General features: G+C 39.6%; 1 protein-coding gene across 1 annotated transcript in view; it reads right to left on the reverse strand.

Moving 5' to 3' along the window:
- Positions 1-19,813, reverse strand: part of KDM4C (lysine demethylase 4C) — a 250,253-nt gene that overhangs the window by 34,245 nt on the left and 196,195 nt on the right. Inside the window, exon 14 of the mRNA XM_009902889.2 lies at positions 2,762-2,947. Coding sequence (XP_009901191.2) covers positions 2,762-2,947 — 186 coding nt within the window. The remainder of the gene's footprint in view (positions 1-2,761; positions 2,948-19,813) is intronic.

The following is a 19,813-nucleotide window of genomic DNA, read 5'->3' on the forward strand; positions in this document are numbered from 1 at the left end:
GCATGTTATCCTGCTCTGCTTTTGAGAAAGTAAGTTTAAAGAATAGACAAAAAAAAAAAGTTCATTAGAAGTGGGGTGCTTGGTGCCCTGGGTTAGTTGTTTGGGTGGTGTTGGATTGGTTGATGGGTTGGACGCGATGATCTTGAGGGTCTCTTCCAACCTGGTTTATTCTATGTATGTATTCTATTCTATGTATCTAAGTTAGAAGTAAGATACATTGCTATGCCTAATGGTGAAGAGCAATGTACTTTCTGCATGAAAGAATAGCTAATAGCTAAGAAAAGCATAACAAGAAAACCAGTGGTGAAAAATTTTCAAAAGGCTTAAAGGTGTGACTAGATTAATTATCTAAAAGACAGAGCATAAAACCTTGCATATATAAACATATGGCAATCTCTTTGTCTGAGGAGAAATTTATTTTACAGGAACAAAAAAGAGTCTTGAACAAAGTATCGTTTGCCAAGTTTTAGCCCAATGAAAAACAATAAAAGCTTTCTTTCTCCTTTTTTTTTATTCTCCCCCCGCTGCTTCTGCAAATATTGGTGGTTTTCTTAATTTGACTCTACATAATATAGGTCAAGATAATTGCTAATTAAAAGTGGATTTCATGTCACTCTATTACTATTGTTGTTTGATTTGGGTTTTTTTCAGATGACCATGTTTCCTATCATTCAAAATGATAGCTGTTTAATAATTTATTTTCTGTTCCAGAGAGAGTACACCCTAAGAAAGCCAAGTGCTAAAGTCTATGCTGGTCTACATTAGATTGAAAGTATAAATTCTGTTTAAATAATTTATGTGGTCTTCAGTAGCATTTTAAAAGTATTTCTATTAATAACTATAATGAACACAGAAATCACAAAAGAAGTCTGTTTTGAACAGATATATCACTATATCAAGTGCTGTATAAACAGAAGAAATAAGCACATTTACCACACAGCATCATGAAGGAGAGTAAGTGAAGAAAACCACATACATTGTTAAACAGAATAAAGGGACTCCAGCATTAGAGACAAATATATTAGAGAGGGATGGAAAAATTAAGGAGCTGAGGAAGGGTTGGCAATATACATATGAAGTGGGAATAAAAGAAAGTATTATGCAGGAAGTCCTTTTTGAGCAGGGAATGATTTTCAAGCAGCCAAAAATCCCACTACCTAGAGACTTGTTCCAAAATTCTGGAAAATATTTGAGAAGAACAGTGTCATTTTCACTAGCCATGACTTTAACTTGGTAAATAATGATAATGCTTTCCAAGAAAGCCAAGAAAAGTATCCTAAGTTGCCTGCACAGGTGGAAGTTGGTTTGTTTTTCAACCCAAACTTATTTTCTTGAAAAATATTTGAATAAAACCTGGTTTCACATGTTAATTAATTTTGGAAAATAAAAATATTTAAAAGGCTAAACAGTTCTGAAGATCTTTATAACAGTGACACACAATTTGTTTCCCTCTGTAAGAATCACCATCTGTTTGAACACTCAGGGCTGATTACTCTAGTTGGGAGGCATTACACTTCTGCTACATTCAAAAGAAAAATCTTACTCTTCAGTGGTCTTGTCATTAATATCAGGGATTCATTGATAATCTCTTGAAAGAAAGACATTTATTATACACACATTACCTGGGCTAATTTTTTTCACTTCAAATGTGCAAAGGAGATAAAAAGCTTGCAACTTTCAAATTTTTGACTAATTTATGAAGCTATTTCCTTAACAAGTCTACATTAAGTCCTTCTAGTCTGACTAGAAACAAAATGGTTCAGTTGATTAGGTGGTGTTGGATGATAGGATCTTGAAGGTCTCTTCTAACCTGGTTTATTCTATTCTATTCTATTTATTCTATTGTATTTTATTCTATTTTATTCTATTCTGTTCTATTTATTCAATTGTATCTTATTCTATTTATTCAATTGTATCTTATTCTATTCTATTCTATTGTATCTTACTCTATTCTATTCCATTCTATTTATTCAATTGTATCTTATCTTATTCTATTCTATTCTATTATATTTTATTCTATTATATTCTATTTATTCAATTCTATTTTATTCTATTCTATTATAGTATACTTTATTATATTTTATTCTATTCTGTTTTATTCTATTCTATTCTGTTTTATTATATTTTATTCTATTCTGTTCTATTCTATTCTATTCTATTCTAAAATACATTTTATGAAATGCCCCAGACAAATGGCAAGAGTTCTCTCTTAAATGAGATAACACCAATTAACTTGAATAAAAGGCATTAAATTAATTCTTCATGTGTATCATCTAAAATGGAAGGGTCCTCCTCAGCACTGGCAAGAAATACAAAGGTACACTAGTAACATGAATTTTCATGGCATACCAGTGTTACTTTGCCAGATGACAGAATAATTGTAGTTGGATATTTGCAAGACACTATTTGGCTGCAGAACACAGAACTTACCTATACACCATACGCCTTATCTCACAGTGTCTGAGAGTATTTGCAAGATCCTGTGATCTGGGTATCTGTCATATACTCCAGGTTAACAGAGAACTCAAAAATATGTTCTGGCTGTCAAAATAAAGTATTCAGTGGTGACTCTAATGTAAAGAAGTGCTAGACATATAAAGTATCATTTCTCCCTGGTAACTGCATAAGGAAAAACAATGTAAGGAAACATGGGGGTGGAGCTATTGTAATACCTAGTGTGAATCCTTTCTTTCATTTTCTCTTTCTTTCATTTTTGCTTTGCATTTTTATTTTTTAACAAATAAGGAAACAAATTCTTCACCACATTTTGGTTGCTCTTGTGCCTGAAGCATGTGATGTAGACAACGTATGGCCAGTCATGAGGTTCCATAGGCACTCCTGCAGCATGGGCACAGGTGACATGGAAAGAGGCTGGGCAGTGTCTGTATGAACACTGTGTGCAGGCACCAGAAATTTTCTTAATTCTCTGTCTGCAGAAGATACATTTCTGTAGAAGCAAAAGAAACAGAATATTTACCATACTACCCAAACTCCACTGACTCCATTGAAAAGTATCTGAAGGGCTTAAGAGTTAGTTGTGTTTCACTGATAACATTGTATAATTTGCGATATTCATGGTGAAAAATGAGCATTTATGAATAACAAGGTAACTCAGTAAACTCTAATTAATAGCATGTTTACTTTGTTTACAATAATGTGAGGATGATCTCTTCTGCTATTATAGTAAGAATATACAGGTAGCTATCAAAATATTCAATTTTAAATTTCATACTATAGCAGCATCAGGTCTGAAAGAATAGTAAGAGGTAAAAATTACTTTGCCATCAAAATAAATGTTTCAGATTTCACTGATAACCCTGATATCTCAACACGCACTTCTATTCACATGCATGAAGCTATTTTCATTTAAGCCAACTGTTTGTCATGGGTTAAGTTGAATATTTGCTGCTGTTATTCAAAACCATCCTGCCTCATGCCAGCTTCAAAATGACAGTGCTTGATAGAGCAAAGTATTATGGGGCTTGAGGTTCAGATTGTAACATGAGAGCTTTTAGGTTCCAGATTTGGGGTGCTGCGTCTTTCCTCCAAGAATGGTGGCAAGATGGGTGGGAATTGGCTAGTTCCATAGTTTTCTGCTTTATGCTGCTTCTTTCCTGATTTACGCCACATTTCTCTTTCCACAAATAGGCTAAGCTAAAGTAAGGTAAGGTAATTGTACATTAGATTGGGGGGGGCAACTTGGTGTTATTTTTCCCCTCACATCTGTGTTGGGGGAAACAGGCACGTTAGCCTGCTGGCCCGCTTTAACCTGCTACACTGTTCCTAAAGGAAGTTTAGTATTTTTATATATACATATATATGTGTATATATACATATATGTGTGTATATATATACACACATATGTGTATATATATATATATATAAAATGTATGTATGTATATACTCAGAATCAAGTAAAATGGGAATTCCTGAAAGAACTGAAATGTCTAGACACTGAGTCCATGTTTTTTCACAAATATCTACACACAAATTCACCAATCACCTTAAAGTAAGAAGAAAAAGTATGAAACATGATTCTCCGTATGAGTATTAAAAAAATTTTTTAAAAAAAGTGTACTGAAAATGTAACACATTTAATGGAATGTCCAAACACACAGGAATTAAAACAAACCTTCATCCCTCTCTGTAAGGAACTCTCCTCTCTGTTCTTTTCCAGCACAGGTTAACTTAACAAGATCATATTAGACAAGTTGACATAGTATGAGAAAAGTTATTTCTCACAGTACTTTCCACTAATTTTGAAGTATTGGGGAAAGAATAGAATAATCTGTCAAATTACTTTCAACTGTATTTTGGTTTTCTCCATGATGGTGTAAAACCACTGTTTTACTAACAAAAAGTAAAATAACTTCAGATTTACCCACATTTAAAAGGAATACTATTTGGCCATATGTAATTGTGTGAATGCAGACCTCAAGTCATATGAAGAAAGTGAAGTTACTTCCCATGTTCTAACTATGGGATGAATCTACGTCTGCCAAATACAAGGAAGGTAGCTGTTATGTCAATTAACTCAAAACACATACTAATTTTTGAGTTGCACTCTTGAGGAATCAAAAATACTAAAATAATGGACAGGAACAGAGGAAAACAAAATTACTGTATATGCAGGGGAAAAAATCCTATTTCACTCCAATCTTACAGAATACCAGGGGGAAAAAATAAATCTGAAAATCAGTCTTCTTTGAGAGAGCACAAAAAGAATCAAGACTGATAAATAAACATTTCCTATTACTCTTAAGAAGCTGTGTCCTTTGTACAAATACAACACTGAAAGGAATGATGCAGTTTTACAGCTTTACAGTGAGTCTCAAACTTGGGCATGAATTTTGGAAATTACCCATATGCACAAATTGTGACCGTTAGATGCTGTGCCTTTAAGAAAGGGGCACACTGGCTAAATGTTTATAAAATACTTTGGTATTCTAAACGAATTTCATTGGCCAAGTTAAGGTGGGAGGCGAGGTTAGTCCCAGCGCGGCTGGAACTTTCAGTCTTCCTTTCTTTGCTGTCCCTTTCGGCTGGATCTGCTTCTGGGCTTCTTGCCAAGAGATAAGAACTAACTCACTCCCTGTGCATAGGCCTCTGTCTGCTGTGCTAACCCCTCTTTTCTCGTCTTCTACCTCTTTGGGGGAGAAGGGAGGTAGGGGGATGAAGGGGGCACAGGGGGAAGCCCCCTCTGTTGGGGGTCTGGTTTCTGGTTGAGTTCATTTGCTGTATATTCCTGTATATATTGTAAAATACCTGTATTTGTTGTGTTACATATAATCTGTTTCCTTGTAAAATATACTCTCATTTCTCCGACTGGGTTTAGCCATGGTCTCTTTCTCAGTGGGGGAGGGAAAGCAGAGCCTTTCCTTTCAAACCACCACAACAAATAAAAGTCAGATGTACTAGCAAATTCACATACATAACATAACTGTATCAGGCCCCATGGCCCCATTCAGAAATATGAACAAAAAAAAAAAAAAAAAACCAACAATAAACCCAACAAAAAACTCTTTCATCTTTGAAAATACAAGTAAAACAATTAAGCTACCACATTTAACTTTAAAGGCCAGACTAAAAGCAGAGCAAACTATAAAAATCCTCTTTGCACAAAGTTTTGGAACCTTAGACAGACTATCTACCAAGATACACATTAGCTGTAAGTAATAAATTGAACTATGCTTTGTCTGATTCATACTGGCAATCTTCCTCTCCCTAGCTTCTAACTATTAATATATTTCTTATACACTCACCTAGGCCTTTAGAGTGTATTAATTTTTGCCTTTCCCCTCCATGTTGATATTAATTTTTACAGTATGGTGATACATTTTTTTAAAGGATGATATAAATGTTAAAAAAAAAAAAAAAAAAAAAAAGAAGAAAAAGCCAGAAACAAATCCCAAACCACAAAGCCAACCCAAAAAACAATCAACCAAAACAAAACACTGAAAGTGTGACCAAAGGAAAGGACAATCATGACAATCACCACTTTAAAGACTGAGGTTTCCCTCGTTCCTTGCCTGAAGTCTAGGTTCTATAATTTTGTAAAATTAAGGAATTGTATAGAAAGGAACCAATGTGGAACCAATGTGGAACCATGCCTACAGAGGAGAGACTCTAAAAACCTACAGCCAAATCAGTATTGTATAAGTATGTAAGCTTACTGCTTGTGAAATTAGCAAGCCTGAGATACTTTGAGCACATTTACTAAAATACAGTCATGCTAATTCAATGCCCAACTGACAATTTTTCAGTAGCCTGAAACTACAGCTGTTCCTACCAGCTAAAGCAAATTTAACACTCTAGGTAGGAAGAATGTCATTTAGACTTAATGCTTGCTAGATATTACTGCAAACAAGAGACAATGGGAGAAGTAGCTGAAAATCAATCTTAATCAGAGATTCAGATGCAAAATGAAGTGAAGAATAAATCAAATTGTTTGTATAACAGCAGATTTAGAACACAGGATGGAACAATATACTGTAATTTTCTAGATGGTGAAATGATTTTTTTCCTCCCAAATGAAAAATATGCTGCTGCAAATTAATTTCATAATCATGGAATAGCTCTTCAGTATTAGTAGACTGCAAATATATAACCAGAAGAAAGCCCACTGATAGCTTTCATGAGATTTTTTTTGCATCCTTACATAAAGACTTTGATATTGTTTCCCTCAAAAAGAGTAATATTTACAAAAGAAAATTCCCATCCTTAACAGGATCATGAGCTAAACATAGTAACACTGCTTTCTGATGCAGGGATTTCTGAAAATAAGCACCAGCTGAGTTCAATACAGAAAGCATAAAAAATATGCATCACTAGCTATTAGAAACAGTAATCTTCTTTTCTAATATCTCTGAAATAAGGTAGCTTTTGGTCTACTTTCAATGACTGAAGTGAAGTCACGTTATTTAGTTTTGAAATTGCACCACATTTACATATTGGATTAACATACAATAATAAAACCTAGTAAAATTTCATCAATGCTTGTTAAAATTATGCATTAATACAGTATACAGTAGAATTGCCAAGGTACTAAGAGATTTTAAATTCTAGGAGAGGAAAGACAAAGATAACAGTGTATGAGTTAAAGAAAAACCTTAGCACTTCTGATGCATAGATTGTGATTACAATGAAAAAATTCCTTATACTGTAGGCTTAAAGAGAAAAAAAAAAATCAAAGAAAACAAAATACTTCGGGAAAATGTCCTGTTTTAGAAAGTGCCTTAAAACATTTATGTTTCTGTGACATACTATGTAATCTCCTTACCTGGTAAAAGGTGAGTGTTGTGAGGCAGAAACAAAGAAATAAAAGACCTTGCAAGTGCTCAAACTGTTGCCTGTACAGTGGCACTCACCCAAATACCTATGACTACACTGTGCCTAGGAAGGTAAACCACTGTGTATTTATTTTCCATATTCAATATTTGTAATTAAATAGCAACAGTTAAGTTTGTTCCAATTAAGTTCCTACTCTTTTTAGAAGTTGCATTATTGTTCTACTTTGTTGGAGATACCCAGAAAATTCTTGAGAAACCTGTAATCATTCCTTCTAGATCTGTTGATAAAAATGACATATACACATCTCCCAGAAATCTTCAAAATAGTAATCACCAACACCTCCTTTAAAAAGAAAAATCACTATGTATATAATGAATATGCTGCTAGCACATAGTCACTGAACACAAGAACACCTCTCCAGTTCCTTCTAGATTCACATACAGCAGGTGACACTGAGAATTTAGTCATCCTAACTCTTCTTTTGCCCACTTCTTATCTACCTCTTTCTGAAATATTTCTGAAATATTAATGTGACTGTGAGCCTTCACTTTATAAGGAGATTCTCCTTATTTTAACTTAACTCTAGTTTTCACTTGTTCATATATACATTTTTCCAAATATGTTTTTATTACAGGATATAACAAATCTCTTTGCCAAACAATGCTTCTTCCTCTATAGCTCTGGAATGTTGCATGTCTTCTTTTGTTGGTTCTGGTAGTTTGTTTGGCTGGGTTTTTTCCCCCCAGTAATTTCCACCTTTAGGGTCTACATTGTACCATATAAATGTTTAAACACACTATCTTAAGAAGTGTAAGCAGCATGTCAGTATGCAGTGTATCTTTCAGGCACCCTGAAATGAACAAGAAAAAATGGTTAATACCAGTATTGGAAAGGCAAAATAAATATGGGAGATTGGAAAGAACCTCCTTTTCTTTGTTCTCCAGGAAGACAAGCTTCTTTATTACCATTTTGCTTTGGATTTGCACAGATATGCCATTTACACAAAGCCTAAAATAATCAGCAAGCTGTGAAAAGCCATTTAGGCTCAAAAGGTGATGAGGCATCAATTCACTGCCTCGCTGCTGCAGTCTCCACCATATACAGTAGTTAGGGAATCAAGTCTTACACTGCAGATGCACTCTTTCCAGCCAACTCCACAGGCATTATCAGAACTTCAAGGCAATAGTCATTTTCAGATTCTTTTCTGCACTCCAGTCATCCAGTCACAACCATGTATTTCTTAACCCAAGCACATAGTGCAGAGGCAAAACTGTGCAAAACAAAAGCCAAACTACTTCTACAGAGTCAAAAAATAACAAAGGTTGGAGGCGACATCCAGGGATCATGCAGTCCAGCATCTTGCCAAAGCAGATCTAAATCAGGTTACACAAGGCCTGTGCAGAGGAGTTTTAAACATCTCCAAGGATAAAGATCCCTCAGCTCTGATGGGCACTTGTGTTTGACCACATTTAGAAAACCCCTTTTTCACACAACACTAGAATTTACCATGTTCTCCTTTGTGTTCTTTGCCTCGCAAGCTATCACCATGCACCTCCAAAAGGCACCCATGCATATCTTCCCTTTATCCTCTAGTTACTTAGCTGTAAATAGCAGTAAGATCTCCGTAAAAAGGTTGGTTCTTTCTCAGGCTGAACAGACCCAGATTTTTCGGTGTCTCCACCTATGTCCTGTCTTCCATCCCTGACTATTCAAGTGTCCCTTCACTGGACTTGCTCCTATACATCAGTAATGGGGAGCCCAGCTGCATTCTTACAAATGCGAAATAAAACAGAAGAATGGATTCATTCCCCAGGCCTGCCAGCTACAGTCTTACAAATCAAGTCCAGGATACAGTTGGCCTTCTGTAATGGATTAGCGCAAGGGCTAACCTGCCTGCTCCTCCAACACAAAAGTGAAGGGAAGAGGCTGAGATAAAGAGATAAGAGTTTAATATAACATGAGATATCATAAGCACAATGCATAATTATCTTAGCTAACAATCTAATTAATCTATTAATCTATAATACAATGCATGTCTAATAATCTAATAATAATACAATGCATGCTTACATCAGCTTAGCCTATTTGCAGAAGTAGATTAAAATACAGGGAAAACCCAGCATAAAACAGAAAGCTAAACCCCACAGCCACCCCACTTCCACTCTTTCCACCACTATGCCTGCAGAAGAGATCACACCCAAGAACACAGAACCAGCAACCACAAAAGGAAGCCTCCCATCTTGCAATCTGAACTTCAAGCACCATAATACTTTGCTCCAGATAGCACTTTCATTTTTCCAAAGTCAATCAAAATAAATTATAGGAGCAGACTTTGCAATATTCAGATGTCAAAAGAGACAGATACTCAACTAAAACAGAGCATGATTGCACAAAGTAGTTAGAGAAGATATCTAGAACTGCTAACTCAGGAAAGTCCTTAACAAACAACAGAGATTGCATAGCCATTTCAGAATCTATTACTTGATGCATTGCCATTTAATGCAAAGCACTAGACTGCAAAGTAGCATCATAATTTACCCTTAGTACAGAGAAGATCAGAGCTTCTGTATAGTTTATTTTAGAACATGAATACATATAAATACACAGAGACACATTAATATTGTAGTAAGAGAGCAATTTAAATTAGATGGGTTGAGATGCAGCATTGAAAGGATTATATTCTTAGTAATATCCCACAAGTAATTTACCAAAATGAAAAAATGCAGTCAGTCTTTATCAAAATTAAGGTACCACCATCTCCTAGCTAATAAACTCTCTATCCTTCTGAGAAAGGCTAGTCAGTAAGGTGATACCAATAAACTAAAAAAGTATTTCCCCACACATTCATAAAGAAAACAAAATTACTACAAAAGGCATTCAAAACACGCATGTTCAAAAGTTTAGAAACAAGAATCTTGTCAAGCTCAAGCAGAAACCTCTAACAATACAAGCACACATATCAAAATTTCAGCTATTTACTAGCATGACCGTAATGTCCTGTTTTGTTCTTAAAAGATTAGAAAAGGAGACTGGACTTCAGTGTATGTCCTGTGGTCAAAAAAGGGTCATGGGCAATTAGGTAGGTGAATGCACTTTGCCTCTGGAAAGGAAAATATTGTGCATGTGGAGTACACCAAATAAGAACACAGCTGCTTGTCAAGTTGTTCTTTGTTGAAGAGAAGCTACTGTGGACAGAATACACTGAAAGAAAAGAAGGGTAAGTAAAACCATTTAGTGTAGTTATGTCACTGGCCAGGAACTGTCTGGTAGCCCTACAGTAAATCAGGCAAATGTTGAGTCATGCTATTACCAGGCGCTAATAATAGCACTGAGTAAATGAAAAATGAAAATAACACGCTACACCACGGTACAGGGGAATGTGGTAGGGTTTTTTTCTGGTTGGTCTGGGACTGATTTTTTTGGTTGGTTTCTACTTACTTACTTACTTATTTATTTGTGTTAGGAATGAGTCAAGGCACACAGAACGTAAACATTCTCTGCACCATACAGACAGGGTTTTTTTCTCAATTCTGAAAACTCCAGAGAGCTGCATAGTTTCTAAAGAAAAGATTATTGCTGAAGCTTTCAGCCAAAAGCCAAAATCTAATTTTCAGCAGAGCTGATATTAACATTATACCTAACCACAAAATGCTGTCATTTGAACAGGCAAATGTGATAAGGCAGCACAGAAGAGTGATGACATTCTTAAAGACATATTAAAATGTATTAAGAAGTTTAAAAAATTCCACAATCTAAAATGAATCAGCTTGCAGTATCTCAGAAAAAGTAAGTTATTTCTAAATGTTTCCCTCATTTCTAAGTCCTTTACTAACTTCAGTAAGTAAATATTTAGAATAATCTGACCCCACTGCAGAAAAGGGTAAGCAGTGTCTTAGTATAGTTGGCCATCATAAAAATGTGCGAAGTCATTTACTTCCTCTAAATTGAAACATATTGCCTACTAATATACTTGCTGGTGAAAATAGTTGTCAGCAAAACTGCAGAAGCAAAAATTGAAATTATAACACATTTAAAATGAGTTGATTTTCTCTCCCATCTTTTATTTTTCCCTGTTGCTTTCCCTCAAAAGATAAAATAAATAAAAGAACAATATGATAGCTTTATCTTGGGCAGGTTGGCAAATGACCTTTTGCTTTAAAAAAAATCTCACAAAATATCATCTTTCTTGCATAAACCCCAAAGTATACAGATGTCAGCAAGTTGCAAAGTGTTACAAGTTTGCCATGGAAACAACATTCGTATTTCAAAATAATACAACTGCTCACTGTGGACTATTGGCATGAAAGCTTCCAATCCAAACTCATTGACAGCTTGTGGAGTGGACAGATGAGGCATGGAAAATATTTTAAATTAGTTCATTTATCTTGCTCAGACATGGGAAGAGACTGAGAATTTTTCATGATTATAGAAAAAAGCAGAGTGAGACAGAGAAGTGGGGGGAAGGGGAGAAGGGAGAAAAGGCAAAGATAAAGGTGGGTAAAAAAAGGAGAAAAGGAGTTTTAAAAAGAGAGTTTGAGTAGAAAAAGGGTGTAAGGTGGTAGAGAAGAAGGGAGGAGAGGGATGGAGTGAAAGGGGAGGAAAGGTTAGGCAAGTGAAAGACAGCAACTTTTCATAAAAACTGTTACCAGGGAAGTTGAATTTCACACAATGCACCTTTGTCATTAGAAAATGGACCTCAGCTAGCTAAACTAGCAGATGTTTTAAACTGGTTTTGATTTTATCTTCATAGTTTTCTAAAAACAAACAGTCTTTTTTTACTACATTGAACACACTACATTGTCTTTGTAAGTCTAAAGACTCAGATTATGGGTTATTTTTCTAACATGAGGTATAATTCCCCTCACATACCTCACAAATTATGCCATGCACACCCAAGCTGAAGAATACAACAGATTAAATACTATATTAATGCAGAGTATCTTATTGCTAGGGATGTTATTTGAGTTCAAGACACAGCAAGGGAGATGACTGAACGGACAATGTCCCTCTCTTTAACCCAGCTTTTCAGGCACAGGAGGCATGAAGGAGATCGGACTTTTCCTCACATCTTTATCCTTGACAATTTTTATTTTCTAATTTCCTGCTCCAGGAAATGCTTTACATCCTTGATGGATATGCCATTACTTTGGTGCTAGAATTTAGCAAGGACTGCTATTGAAGGGCAAGATGTGCTCTCTTCCACTGTGATGCGCAGTCCAACAAAAACATATTACAAAAAGAACATTTTAAAAAGTCTGGTTTACCTGTACAGTGTGTAGACTGACCCATCTATGAGGTCTTAGTGGAGCAAATCATTTGTTCCATTTGAAAACACCATTTTCAGCATCTCTGCCATCTGGCTGCATACTTTTCTTTCCCAAAAAGTATAATCTCTCACTGTAAACAGAACTCCATTAAATTATGAAGCCTTGGTCTACGGGCCTATGGTTCCAGTTGTCCAAGTTATAATTTTGAGAGCTTTTCTTCCATTTTTAGATCACAAACCTTTTCATTAATGTGAGATTCATTCACAGGGAAACAAACTACTAACTAAAGTTTAAGATTAAGGGCAATTTTAAAAGATTTTCCTACTAAACACTGTATCAGCAACAATATCTAGAAATGTACAAAAGCCCAGAATAGGAAGAACACATAGGTTATCGACTGCCTTTTTTACCAATTTCCAAAGCTTCTTTTTGACAAGTTAGATTTCTGGAAGATATTCTTTCTCTCTACACAGTGCATCCAACTCTGTGTTAATGAACCATTAAAAGATGCTTCATTGTGTCTTAATGGCATAATACATTATAAAAGTCAGGTGAAGGAAGGAATTACACCTCTCAATCTAAAGACATGTCATATAAAAGGCCATAGCTGATATTTCCAGAAAGAAATATAACAATTTGCTAATGTAGTACTGCCAAGTAAGTGGTGAATTTTTGAAAACTTGTCTATCGTAGAAAGACTTTTTTCAAAACTTGTCCAGAATTGAATTAAATCACTCAATAATCTGATTTGAGCTTCTGACACTTATTTGGACACATAACTTCCTTGTTTAAGCATCTTGGTAAATTACTGAAGCAGACAAGTGAAATATTGTAAAACAAAATTTATTTGCTTTAGCTCCTAATTAACCTTTCAATGAACCACTAGATTTATGTGTTATATTGAAAAAATTCTAAATGCTTACACAAGAACTTAGACTGCATACAAAAAATTTCCCCACCACATACAACTTCACATCTCAGCTCCAGAGAAAGAGTGTCATGGGTATGTGGATCTCTGAAGTCTCACAATATAATACAACTACTAGGCACTCATGATACCCAAACTTTCTGAGAACCAATTACATACTAATAAGTGTGCACAGATCTTTGCCATATTAAGACTAACAAACTCCTGTGATTTCTCTCAGGTAGGAGCACACATGGTACATATCTTCATATAGAGTGTACTTAGCTCAACACTTTTCAGACAGCATCCCATCCCCTTCTGAGAGAGCTTGCTCTTCTCTGAGATCACACAGAAGGCAATGCTGAACACAGAAAAGACAAAAACAAAACAAAACAAAAATTCTGGAAGAAAAAGTGAAGAGAGCCTCTCTGATTCCCGCTACTTCCTCACATCATACTGATTTGGTAGACATATATCTCCCTAAGGATGGTTCAACTTTTCCTTATAATCTCATCTAAAACAGCAGCTTCAAAGGTGAGGCAGCCACAGAAGTTAATGATACTTTAACAGTTTTAACTTTTTTCCAAACTCTTTCTAGCAGAACAAAAGAAAGAAGCTGGAAAAGGGAAAGGACAAAGAATCTGTCATATTTAGGATTCAAAGTGTATGTTTTATTGCTTTCACTGCTTCAATTAGAAATACGCTCTTTTTTACTTCACTCATTTTACTTCATTGCCTGACTCATCTTTTACTTATGGTTAACAATCAGTTTTTAAGCTATGAGGAACTTTGCCCAGAGAAAAAATAGTGGAAGATCCCTCTGAGTTACCAGAGATACCTATCAGTACGTCAGAAAAGGGCTAAGAACAAAAGCTCCTAAATGGAATGGGAAAACTATTCTCTCCTAACATGAAATTGTTACTAATTTTATTCTATTCATCTTCATTTATTCTTTAAAACAGTAATCTTGTGCTCCTTGATGCAAACGCTCAATAAAAGTGGAAACTTCTGTCAAGTGTGGAAATTCTACATCCCTTTGCCCTGGAGATACTGGATATAAAGCACTGTGTGCTCTAGAGCTGAAAATGAAAGACAATGAAGTGGTGATGAGTTTAGCTACCATCAATCAGGCAAACATCTGGTTTAAATTAAATCACTGAAAATGTTTCTGGAGTCCTAGAAGGTATACTATGATATGCACAAAACCAGTGGAGACATTTCCAGTGCCAAAAATCATGACTCTGTATGAACTATCATAAACTACTCCAGGAGATTTTCTAAGAGTAGTCTGTATGGTGAGCTTCAGTGAGTGTACAGGGGCACAATGACCTCCCTGCTCCTGCTGGCCACACTGTTCTTGATGCAGGCCAGGATGCCAGTGGCTCTCTTGGCTGCCTGGGCACACTGCAGGCTCATGTTCAGCCTACCATCAACCAGCACCCCCAGGTCCCTCTCCACCTGGCTGCTCTCCAGCCACACTTGGATGTGTTAAATCTCATGCCGTTGGACTCTGTCCATCTGTCCAGCCTGTCGAGGTCCCTCTGCAGAGCCTCTCTACCCTCCAGCAGATCAACTCCTGCCCCCAGCTTGGTGTCATCAGCAAATTTACTGATGATGGACTCAATGCCCTCATCCAGATCATCAATAAAGATGTTAAAGAGCACACATCTCAGTCTGGAAGCAGCAGCCCAGACTAACCCCCAACTCACACCCCCCCATCACCACCAAAGAAGGACCATGGCGTGCTCTAAGTTTCGCCTGCTGTGAGGAGAACTCCACTGAAAACACTGTATGCTGGAGCTTGCTCTGAGAATGAAAAACATCGAGGGAGGACACCCTGGGACATGTGCCCTGCAACTCCTGGCTGGAGACACCACAGACTGGAAACATCACAGGATGCAGCAGCACCCTCAGACAAAAAGGACAACAAAAGCCAATGTGGTAGAATAGAAAAATAGAATAGAATAGAATAGAATTAACCAGGTTGGAAGAGACCTTCGAGATCATCATGTCCAACCTACCATCCAACACCACCCAATCAACTAAACCATACAACCAAGCATCCTGTCAAGCCTCGCCCTGAACACCCCCAGCGACGGCGACCCCACCACCTCCTCAGGCAGCCCATTCCAGTGGGCAATCACTCTCTCTGTGTAAAACTTCCTCCTAACATCCAGCCTAAACCTCCCCTGGCACAGCCTGAGACTGTGTCCTCTTGTTCTGGTACTGGTTGCCTGGGAGAAGAGACCAACCTCCGCCTCACTACAACCCCCCTTCAGGTAGTTGTAGAGAGCAATAAGGTCACCCCTGAGTCTCTTCCTCTCCAGACTAAGCAACCCCACCTCCCTCAATCTCTCCTCATAGGGCTTGTGCTCCAAACCCCTCACCAACTTTGTTGCCCTTCTCTGGACACGTTCCAGCAAGTCAACATCCTTCCTAAACTGAGGGGCCCAGACCTGGACACAGGACTCAAGGTGCGGCCTAACCAGTGCAGTGTACAGGGGCAGAATGACCTCCCTGCTCCTGCTGGCCACACTGTTCCTGATGCAGGCCAGGATGCCATTGGCCCTCTTAGCTGCCTGGGCACACTGCAGGCTCATGTTCAGCCTACCATCAACCAGCACCCCCAGGTCCCTTTCCACCTGACTGCTCTCCAGCCACTCTGACCCCAGCCTGTAGCTCTGCATGGGGTTGTTGTGGCCAATGTGCAGAACCCGGCACTTGGATGTGTTCAATCTCATGCCGTTGGACTCTGCCCATCTGTCCAGCCTGTCAAGGTCCCTCTGCAGAGCCTCTCTACCCTCCAGCAGATCAACTCCTGTCCCCAGCTTGGTGTCATCAGCAAATTTACTGATGATGGACTCAATGCCCTCATCCAGATCATCAAGAAAGATGTTAAAGAGCATGGGGCCCAGCACTGATCCTTGGGGCACACCACTAGTGACTGGCCGCCAGCTGGATGTGGCACCATTCACCACCACTCTCTGGGCTCGGCCCTCCAACCAGTTCCTAACCCATCGCAGTGTGCTCCCATCCAAGCCATGGGCTGATAGCCTGGCCAGGAGTTTGCTGTGGGGGACGGTGTCAAAGGCCTTGCTGAGGTCCAGGTAGACTACATCCACAGCCTGCCCAGCATCCACCAGGCGGGTCACCTGATCATAGAAGGAGATCAGGTTGGTCAGGCAGGACCTGCCCTTCCTAAACCCATGCTGGCTGGACCTGATCACTTGGCCATCCTCCAAGTTCTGTGTAACTGCACTCAAGATGACCTGTTCCATAATCTTGCCTGGCACTGAGGTCAGGCTGACAGGTCTATAATTCCCTGGCTCATCCAACCGGCCCTTCTTGTGGATGGGCACCACATTGGCCATCTTCCAGTCATCTGGGATGTCTCCAGTGAGCTAGGACTGATGAAAAATGATGGAGAGCAGCTTGGCCAGCACATCTGCCAGCTCTCTCAGCACCCTGGGATCTGGTCCCATGGACTTGTGGGGATCCAAGTGGCTAAGCAGATCACCAACTACCCCATTCTGGAACAGAGGAAGACTATGCTGCTCCCTAACTCCTTCTGCCAGCTCTGCAGAATGTCTGGAAGACATTCTGTCCTGCTACAAAAAATTAAGGCAAAGAAGTTGTTAAGTAACTCTGCCTTCTCCTCATCCTTTGTTACAACGTTCCCCTCCATGTCCACCAAGGAGTGGAGGTTGTCCCTGCCCTTCTTCTTGCTATTAATGTATTTATAGAAGGACTTTTTGTTGTCCTTCACAGCAGAGGCCAGTCTAAGCTCCAAATGTGCTTTTGCCTCCCTAGTTTTCTTCCTACAAGACCTAGCAACATCCTTAAACTTTTCATGGGTTGCCTCCCCTTTCTTCCAAAGATGATACACCCTCTTTTTTTCCCTTAGTTCTTTTAGAAGCTCATCACCCATCCAGGTGGGCTGTCTGCCCCAGCGGCTCCTCTTCCAGCACATTGGCACAGCCTGATCCTGTGCCTTCAAGAGTTCCTCCTTGAAGTAGTCCCAACTCTCCTGGACCCCTTTGTTTCTAAGGGCTGTTTCCCAAGGAACCTTCTGAGTTTGTTCCTTGAGCAACCTGAAGTCTGCTCTCCGGAACTCCAGAGTGGAGGTTTTCTTGCTGCCCCTCTTAGCTTGACTGAATACTGAAAATTCAATTATCTCATGGTCACTGGCCCCTAAACAGCCTCCGACCACCACATCACCCACCAGCCCTTCCCTGTTGGTGAAGAGGAGGTCTAGCATAGCCTTGCCCCTGGTACGCTCGTGCAGCACCTGGGATAAGAAGCCGTCCTCCATGCATTCCAAGAACCTCCTGGACTGTCTCCTCTCTGCTGTGTTGAGTTCCCAGCAGATATCAGGCAGGTTGAAGTCGCCCATGAGAACAAGGTCAGGCGATCTTGAGACAGCCTTAAGTTGCCTAAAAAATGCTTCATCAACTTTTTCTTCCTGGTTGGGTGGTCTATAACAGACTCCAACCAGGATGTCAGCCCTATTAGCCTTCCCTCTAATTCTCACCCATAGGCACTCAACCTGACGATCCCTAATCTCCATCTCAATGGCATCTAGTGCCTCCCTGATGTACAGGGCCACCTCTCCACCCCTTCTTCCCTGCCTGTCTTTTCTGAAAAGCCTGTAGCCATCAATTGCAGCGCTCCAGTCATGTGAGTTGTCCCACCACGTCTCTGTGATGACAACTACATCATAACTTCCCTGCTGCCGCAAGGCTTCCAGCTCCTCTTGTTTGTTACCCATACTTCGTGCATTAGTGTACATGCACTTCAGCTGGGCTGCTGGTTTCACCTCTGGCTCAAGCTTATCACCCCCAGACTCCTGCCGGGGGGGACTGGTTTCAGCCCCTTCCCCCTTCAAATCTAGTTTAAAGCCCTATCTATGAGACCTGCCAATTGCCTTCCTAGAATCTTTTTCCCTTTGAGGGATAGGCCATTTTCATACACTCTTATCTTTCCCCTCCTCTGGGACAGATGTGCTTCATCTGTTGCCAGCTGACCTGGTGCAGTAGAAAGTTTTTCAATATCGAAAAACCCAAAATTCTTTTGACTACACCAGCCTCTAAGCCACTTGTTGACTATGGCTGCTGTCCTGTTCCTTATGGTATTCCCTCCTGTAACTAAGGGTATAGATGAGAAAATTATTTGAGCACCTGACCCCTCAATGAGATCCCCCAGGGCCCTGAAGTCATTCTTGATAGCCCTGGAAGTTCTGGTTGCAACATCATCATTCCCTAACTGCATAACTAGTAATGGGTAGTAGTCAGAGGGCTGCACCAAACTGGGCATCCTTCTGGTAACATCCTTGACCATAGCTCCCGGGAGGCAACAGACTTCCCTGTGTGTAGGGTCTAGCCAACATATGGGGCCTTCTGTTCCCCTCAGGAGAGAATCACCAATGACAATTACCCTCCTCTTTTTTTTAAGGGAGCAGGTCCTGATGCCAGGGGAAGGCTGTTTGGCCTTAGGCTGCTTGGCCTCAGGCAAAACCCCAGATGGTGTGTCCTCCATCAGAATCACCTCACCCTCGACCTCCAATGCCCTGTACTTGTTTTCCAAGGGCAGTGGGGAAGGTGATGGGAGACAATGAGGTTTAACTTTGAGAGGAATTTGTGTCCATTCCCCTCTGCTTTTTTAATAACCAGCCTCTGCCTGGGAGGCCTGCAGAGCCTGGTTACTCAGGTCTGTTACCCTTCTACAATCTCTTACATCTCTAAGTCTAGCAACCTTGTCCTTCAGGCTGGCCACTAAGTTAAGTAAATAGTCAATCTGCTCACATGTTATGCAGGAGTTGTCCCCAGTACCTTGCATCTCAAGTGCCAGCCTCCAGCACTGTCTGCAGCCAGATGCCTGGACACCTACCTCTTGCTTATGACACTTACCTACCTTCTTATATTCCCTCTCAGTCTGAGTCGAGACTGATTTCTTAAAGGCGTTATTGTGGCGAGTTACCACCATGGCCAGCCCTGCCCACGGCACCTGCTGGGCAAGGTTTAGAAAAAGCACAGCGGCGCGCGCGTCTGAGCAAGAGAGCGGCTGAAATGGACCGGCCGCTCGGTGCCTGCGGCTTTTAAACTGCCGCGGCAACGCAGGGGACCGAGGCGAACCCGAGCACGTGGAGATTCAGCAGGAGCCGGTCTCAGTTGAGTGCCGAGCCAGCTGCGGGTCCTGCCGGATTCAAAAGGGGCAGTTAGTGGCTTATCCGGGGGGTCCTGGCAGCAGTGTGCTCCCGAGGCGGGTTACCGCTGAATGTAATGTAATTCTGTGGTAGTTTTAGGCTATGCCTAGAAAATTTTCCACAGATTTTGAACAGAAAGTAGTAGAA

Source organism: Dryobates pubescens, chromosome Z (assembly GCF_014839835.1).
Source record: "Dryobates pubescens isolate bDryPub1 chromosome Z, bDryPub1.pri, whole genome shotgun sequence".
NCBI classification, from domain to species: Eukaryota; Metazoa; Chordata; class Aves; order Piciformes; family Picidae; genus Dryobates; species Dryobates pubescens.